Source organism: Penaeus vannamei, chromosome 40 (assembly GCF_042767895.1).
Source record: "Penaeus vannamei isolate JL-2024 chromosome 40, ASM4276789v1, whole genome shotgun sequence".
In the NCBI taxonomy this organism is placed as follows: Eukaryota; Metazoa; Arthropoda; class Malacostraca; order Decapoda; family Penaeidae; genus Penaeus; species Penaeus vannamei.
Window position 1 is genome coordinate 26,026,211 of NC_091588.1, and position 7,500 is coordinate 26,033,710.

The 7,500-nt window shown below is 39.2% G+C and overlaps 1 protein-coding gene across 1 annotated transcript in view; it reads right to left on the minus strand.

Moving 5' to 3' along the window:
- LOC113806627 (ankyrin repeat and SOCS box protein 18) overlaps nt 1-7,500 on the minus strand; it is a 30,696-nt gene that overhangs the window by 726 nt on the left and 22,470 nt on the right. The window contains exons 2-8 of the mRNA XM_070117553.1: nt 7,177-7,391; nt 6,546-6,649; nt 5,145-5,283; nt 4,595-4,797; nt 4,189-4,332; nt 3,824-3,958; nt 1-2,665 (exon numbers count right to left, since the gene is read on the minus strand). The exon at nt 1-2,665 is cut by the window's left edge and continues 726 nt beyond it. Of these exons, the coding sequence (XP_069973654.1) occupies nt 2,465-2,665; nt 3,824-3,958; nt 4,189-4,332; nt 4,595-4,797; nt 5,145-5,283; nt 6,546-6,649; nt 7,177-7,391 (1,141 nt within the window). The 3' untranslated portion in view covers nt 1-2,464. The remainder of the gene's footprint in view (nt 2,666-3,823; nt 3,959-4,188; nt 4,333-4,594; nt 4,798-5,144; nt 5,284-6,545; nt 6,650-7,176; nt 7,392-7,500) is intronic.

The following is a 7,500-nucleotide window of genomic DNA, read 5'->3' on the forward strand; positions in this document are numbered from 1 at the left end:
GCCCAGCATGTCACTTGTCACTGATGCTAAATACACTGATTTCTAGAACTGTTGGTAACCTTGACTAGTCGTTGTGCCACAGCGGGCTACTAGGTGTTTCTATATTTTTCTTTTCGGTTATTGTAAAAGGAACTAGTTTTAATTTCGCTATTATTATCCGTTAAAAAAAATATATATAAGTGTTTCCAAATATTCACGTTCTTTTGGAATCATTCATGTGAGTTACCATATTCCCGTAGCTATAATGAGGGGGTAATCCCCGGCAACGCAAACAATATCTTCTTTTGCACAGTATTTAACACAAATCAGACAGCCAGTTCCCCTTGCTCACAATCATAGAATGCCTACACAAACTACTTCAAAATTCAACTAAGTACAAGAAGAAAAAAATGGACTTGATTGGGCAAGAATAAATGAATTATGATTCACAATGAGTCATGACACCTGAGTATTGTTGAGGAATTACTGCGGATAAGAACAAACATCAAATACACCATAATAAAGCAATCACCGCGACTTAGAGAACTCTGATAAATTCAGTACTGTTCATCTTTTCCCATTCGTGACAACGGGAATGACCTAACGGAAATCCTGAGTAATGCTTATATCACCTGCCTTTCTTCTACGGACCTTTCAGGGAAATGTTTCTTGGAATATTGAACCCTTTAATCTAATGGGGGGAGGGCAGAAAAAAGTGTAAAGTAGATAAAAGACTAAGCTATTGTCAAAGAAGGTCTAAAACTGGTAAAACTCTCTTTGCTCAACGGATATCTGCAAGAATATTCTTTTGGAAAAGGGAGGTTTATGTTACAAGTATTAAAAGCGTATCAGACCATATGCAATGTAGATAATTTCAAAGAGGAATTTGCAATCTTGATAGCCTGTCACGAAGCAGGTCTGTGTCGAAAGAGGTCCATCCATTTGTCTCCAAGTACCTGTCCATCACTATCTTTCATTAGATAGTATTTTCCCAAAATAAAAGTTAAGGGGCAGGGTTTTTTTTTTAAGGGGGGGATAATAAATTCTTACCAACTTCCTCCATAATATACTTAAATAAAAAATACGTCTTTCTCCTAAACTCCCCAAAGCAGTGACAAGCACATTTACCATAATGTAGAAAACTGCAAACAGCAATTCCAGCCTTATTCCGAATGTAAATAATATCATTAAGCTAAAGAAAATAGTTATTTATGAATGAATCTCTCCTGTTGATAAAAAAGAAAAAAAATCACTTTATACTCCATGAAGAAAACTGAGAAAAACCACACGTCTTATAATCCATCAAGAACATTGAGAAAAGCAGGCATGTCGTATCTCACCAAGAAAATTGAGAAAAAACATGCATATTATATTCCATCAAGAAAATTGAGCTTGTAACAGGTGGCTTACTGTAACACTGTGATAACATCTAAATAGTGATGATTTATAACAACTTGTGACCTTTTGAGGACCTCTAATCAAAATTTGACACACAAACACATACACATGCCATGCCTATGCTTACAATTCTGGGGTACTTAGCACATGGCTCACATTACAGAAAAAAAAATATCTGACACTGAAATACAAAAGACACCACTTTAATTGTTTGGCACTTGTTTGGTGATGTGCGAATGTTAACCGTTCCAACCACCTACGCGGAAAACAACAGGGAAAGGCTCTCTCTCCTGTGGGGTTTGTTTGGGAGGATAAATCACTAGAAAGTATATTGTACAGTAGTTTCTCTGGAGTAAAGGAAGACTCTTGAGGCAAATCTGTCGTCAAAATAAGTCTCCGAGAAGGGAAATAGTATTCTTTGAAAAAAAAAAAAAAGGAAGAAAAAGAAAGATCTCTCCTAGAAAATTGGTCTTCCAATACACTGTTAACATTATAATGTAAGGCACAATAGTGCTGGCAAGCATAAACCCTGCTCTATATTTTCTATGCTGTTACTTATATTGAGAAGGAAAAGAATGAGCATTAAAGACTATAATATATATACACACATACACACACCTCTGTGCAAGAGGAACATGAAACTGAATTGAGACTGCAAATGAAAGACCTAGTAGGTAAAATCATTGAAAATAAGATATAAAAAAAAAAATCTCTATGGCTACTTTTAAGGAAAGGTCACCCTGACATACTTCATAGAAAAAATAAAAGCTCTCACACAGTAAGCATCATTACACACACATACATGACTCTCCTATAGGAGTTAACACAGCCAGGAGATTTTAAGTCACATCTCCAAAAGAGACAGAGCACTTGTGGATCACCAAGTTCTCCCATAAGCACTTATATACATTTCGAGTCTGTCCCTAATAAGGTTTTTCTTGGGTTAATCATAAACACAATCTTCTGTGGTGGAGTCCATCTGCTAGGAGCTGGAAATTGTTTTAAAAAATGGACTCCAAGTCTTTCTAATGAAATTCAATATCAATATTATCATTACTATTAATAATTCTAATGAATAATTTAGCAGCTATGAACAGAATCCAGGTTCTTCTAGTAGGATATAAGACTGGAGAGGAGGCGGAAGACCCAGCTGGGGCGTTCCCGAGTGTATTCTCTTTGGTGTGAGTGATCTGCGGATTGTCTGCCAGCAGAGGAACGAGAGGCTTGCAGGTTGCGTCCAGTGAGGCATCATTAGCGTCTTGAGCTCCAAGAATAAGGGGCCCAGAATCTGTAATGAGGAAACAAACAATTCAGTTATTAGAGCAGGTTACCACTTGATACTGACTAAAGACTTACTGAAAGGAATATCATAGTACAAACACAGAGAATAACATCTAATGCAAAGGCAACATCCAAGACAAGGGTGTTAAAGACACAGGCTGATACAATATATCATGCAGCCCAAGGCCCACATGATGCTCCAGCCATGAACTGTGTTGTACACATAATCATCCACTTTTACCTTCATAAATATAGCATACATCATAATCAAATGGGTATTTTGTTGCTGACATGTAAGATTTTAATTGTGTTTTTTATCCCCTGCTCTAGTTTGCTATCTGTTTCATATTCGGTTATAACTGCGAGTTTGACAACCCTGCTCTTATGAAAGAATAAAAAGAGAAAAAGAGGAAAACTTGCAACAAGTAAAAAATAAAAGATTCAGTGAATTATATCAGGAAAACAACAGAAGAGGGTAAGGAAGAGAAGGAATATAAAGAAAGGGAAGAAGAATGGGAGGAAGAGGAGGAGATAAAGAAGGGGAAGAAGAGGGGAAGGAAGAGAAGAAAGAGAAAAATATGACCAATTTAAGAAAGAAAAATAGGAAACCCTGAAAATGGTAGAAAAATAAAGATTCAGTGAATTACATCTGGAAGACATGAAGGTGAATAAGGAGGAAAGAGAAAGGAGGAATATAAAAAAGGGAAGAAGAACAGTAGGAAGAGGAGGTAGACAAAAATAAAGGGGGGGATGAGGAGGAATATGTAGGAAGGGAGAAAGAGGAGGAAGATTAAAAAGGGTGGGGGAGGAAGAGTAAGAATATAAAGAAGGGGAAGGAGAGCAAAAGGAAGATAAAGAAGGGAGAGGAAGATAACAAACTAGAAGAATAGGGGGAGGAAGAGGAGAAAGATTGAAAAAAACGGGCGAAGAAGAGAAGGAGGAAGAGGAAGAACAAAAGGAAGTGGAGGAAGATTAAGAAGACGAGGGGGAAGAAGATACAGAAGGGAAAAGAGGACAGAAGAGGAGGAAGCTAAAGAAGGGGAAAACATAAGAGCAGGAAGATAACAAAAAAAAAAGGGGGGTGAGGGGAAGATGGAGGAAAATAAAAGGAATGAAAGGCAAATTTAGAAAAAAACAATGATCATCCAGTTACAATGATACTTACATGATAACACCTAGATTGTCTAAACATGGTTCTAAGAATATGTTGATGCATTCTTCTCGGATCCGCTGCCATCAACTGTGAGATTATAGTAATTGTGCTTGAACAATTTTCAAGCCTTTGATGAGAAATCACAGCCTGGAAAGGAAAGTTTTAAAAAAGTTAGAGAGGTTTATGTATGAGCAAATGGTACAATGAGAAAAAAAAGAGAGGCATCTACATTACAATATAAATTACATAAGGAAAATATTATGTTATAGCAGATATAAGGAAATTCAAGACCATATTTTTCAACAGTCAAAGATTAAGCCTAACAGTGCTTATACAACTATGAATAGCAATTATATAATGGAGTAACTGGTCTTTACCTTAAGAAACCAAGCAAAGACACTTTGATCTTTGTCCCTGCCATCTGCCGCTCCCCAAACACAAGAGCCGTGGTTAACCAAGGTCCTTGTGAGTGCAAGAGCATCGTCCAGGTACTCTACGCTATATGTCAATAACGTTCGACCCTGAAAAGGCAGACACGATTAGTTGGATCTATCTATCTCTCTCTCTCTCTCTCTCTCTCTCTCTCTCTCTCTCTCTCTCTCTCTCTCTCTCTCTCTCTCTCTCTCTCTCTCTCTCTCTCTCTCTCTCTCTCTCTCTCTCCATCCCCCCTTCCCCCTCATTCCTCCCTCCATCTATAAAATGATAATAATTCCACTGTCAAAATATCACCTACTCTACAAGCCCTCTCCCCTTTGCTACCATCACCACACTCCATGCTCTCACCTTGTTATTCGCAGCATCAATATGTGCACCAGCGACGAGCAGTGTATGCGCAACCTCCGCCGCCCTTTCATACAGTCCCTCCCGTAACAGATTCCGCACACAGTGAAGGGGTGTTTCACCAGAGTTGTCTCTTGCATTCACATCTGCACCATTTGCTATCAGTGCCTCTAAAGCCTCTATCAAGCTGGAACTCCTCACATCACCTGTAAAAAGAGTTGTGATGGGACTAATTCTTGGAGTGTGAAAAAGTCGCTAAACCATTACCCTGCTGCAGTATCTTACAGCATATCACATACAGAAATATGTAACAGAACATACTGAAATACCATCATATCCGTAAAATATAACCTCAAAGACGGCCAAGTACCTATTCTACATTTAAATGCACACAAAATAAACAAACAAACAAAAAAACGTTAGACACAAAATAAACAAAAATGTCAAAATAAATACCCGCGTAGTAAAATATAAACAAAAAATAAAAATAATTATGAAAGATGAATAATAACAAATAAAACTCACACCCCCACAAAGGGGAATGGAAACCTACCAAGCAAGACAGTATGCAGCGGAGTCTGGCCGAAGGAGTTGACTTCTTTGACGGACACTCCCGACCTGACCAGCTTGCTGATGAGGGGACCCGGCTGGGGCAGCAGGCAGGCCACGTGCAGTGCCGTTGGGGTGAACTTCTGGGGAATGGCAAGCGATGCATTAATGGGTGATCTTCACTTACTTGAGAAATGGCAGGTTAATGAGGGTCTTCATGGACTGAGATATTTGTGTTTGGAAGAATCTTGGGAAGATTGTGGAAAGGTAGGTAATGGGTTAATGAGGAAATGGTAATCAATGCATTAATGGTGATTTTTGTTCAGTAGGACAAATCTTTCAACTGCTTTCGTAAATATATCTATTCTTTTATTGGGCAATCTTATCTATTAGATCACTGTTAATGATTGCTATATCTATATCAATGCCTATCTTGCTAGCTGCCTATATTCATATATATATATATACGTTGGATAAATTTGCTTCCTATGATAATTGCATTAGAAAAGTCATACGAGAATTCCAATTCATTAATGCATGTGTCCACTTACACTTACGCTTTTATAACCTTTAATAATACCAAACATAATTCACTGACATCAAACACTACGAACACAGGTTAAGGAGAGCGTTGCCATGACAACCTCTGATGCAATGTCGCTCGCACAGTTCCATTGTCTGATGCCTTTACCTGCTCCCTATCCCTCCTCGCCCTGCCCCATTTGCACATCGTGTCTTCTCCTGAACTTGAAATAGATTTCCCGTTTCTGTTTTCTCTGATCTTAAGGGACAGCAATCAATTCTCTTTGATTTAGAGGAGACTATTCACTTTAGTATAGAAGAGACAGCCCATCCTTCCTTCCGAGACATTTTTTCTAGCTAATATAGGACACTGCAAATACAAATCTCATTCATCCTCAGAGGTAAAATTGCCTCTCTCTCTCTCTCTCTCTCTCTCTCTCTCTCTCTCTCTCTCTCTCTCTCTCTCTCTCTCTCTCTCTCTCTCTCTCTCTCTCTCTCTCTTTCTCTCTTTCTCTCTTTCTCTCTTTCTCTCTTTCTCTCTTTCTCTCTTTCTCTTCTTTCAAAAAAGAAGGTAACAAAGAAAAAAGAGAAAAGAAAAATAAAAGAAGAAAAAGAGAAGGAATCTAAAAAAAGAAAAGAAAAAGAAAAGGAAACAAAGTAAAAGAAGATGAAAAAACAAAGAAAGATAAAAAGAAAAAAAAAGTGAGAAGGAAACAAATAAAAAGAAAAGAAAATGGACACAAATTATAAGATGAACACAAAACAAAAAAAGAAAAAAAGAGAGAGAAGGAAACAAAACAAAAAAAATGGAAACAAAGTAAGAGAAAGAAAGGATAAAAAAAGAGAAAAGACACCTTTAGTACAGTGCCGTTCTGAGACATACCTCCAGTTCTATGGTGTTCTCCTGGTCACTGCAGCCGACGAGGAGCCGACACATGGTGAAGGCCTCCCCAGCACGGTGTTTTGATATGATATTTTCTTTGGTATCTGGTAAGAGGTGGGGAGAATAGACATTAATATCAAATTATATTTTTTTTCTTCTTTTATTACTATCATTTTTAATTCTTTTTTCTTTCTTTCTTTCTTTTTTATGAATCTGATGAAAGGTGTGGAGAGGAAATAATTCAATTTTCTTTTATCGGTTTTGGTATCTGTTAGGAAGTGCTAAATGAGATTTTTGGTATTCAGTTTTTTATGCAATTTTTAGGATCTTTTTTGAATCTGATAAAAAGTGTGAACAAGATAAAATGTGAATGACACAGGTATATCTATCTATCTATCTATCTATACATTTATCCCTCCCCCTTCCCTCTCTCCCTCTCCCTCTCTTTCTCCCTCTCCCTCTCCCTCTCCCTCTCTCTTTCTCCCTCTCCTTCTCCCTCTCTTCCTCTTACTCACTCCCTCTCCCCATCTTTCTTTCCTTCCCTATCCCCCTACCCCACTCTCCCTATCCCTCCCTCTCTCCCACTCTCCCTCCCTCTCCCTCCTACCCTCTCTCTCTTCCCTCCACTCACCCTGGTAACGGAGAGGTTCGACCCTGGGGCACCCGTCAAGGAGGTCAGCCAAGGTCAGGAGGTGGGTGTGGTGGCTGTAGGAGAGGCGGGTGACCAAGGGGCGTCCACCCCTCGCTCCTCCATTCCCCTCGCGGACACAGCCGACGGAGGGAGCCATGGGATCCTGCTCGACAACGCCCCTCAGCTGCTGAAGGGCTCGGCATGTGGGTCCATCTCTGTCGGAGGGGGGAAGAGGTTAGAATCGGGGGGGGCTTTGAAGGGAGATGAAGGGGAGAGGGGGGGGGAAGGAAGCTTCGAAGGTGTCAGGAGGGGAGTGGGGGTTAA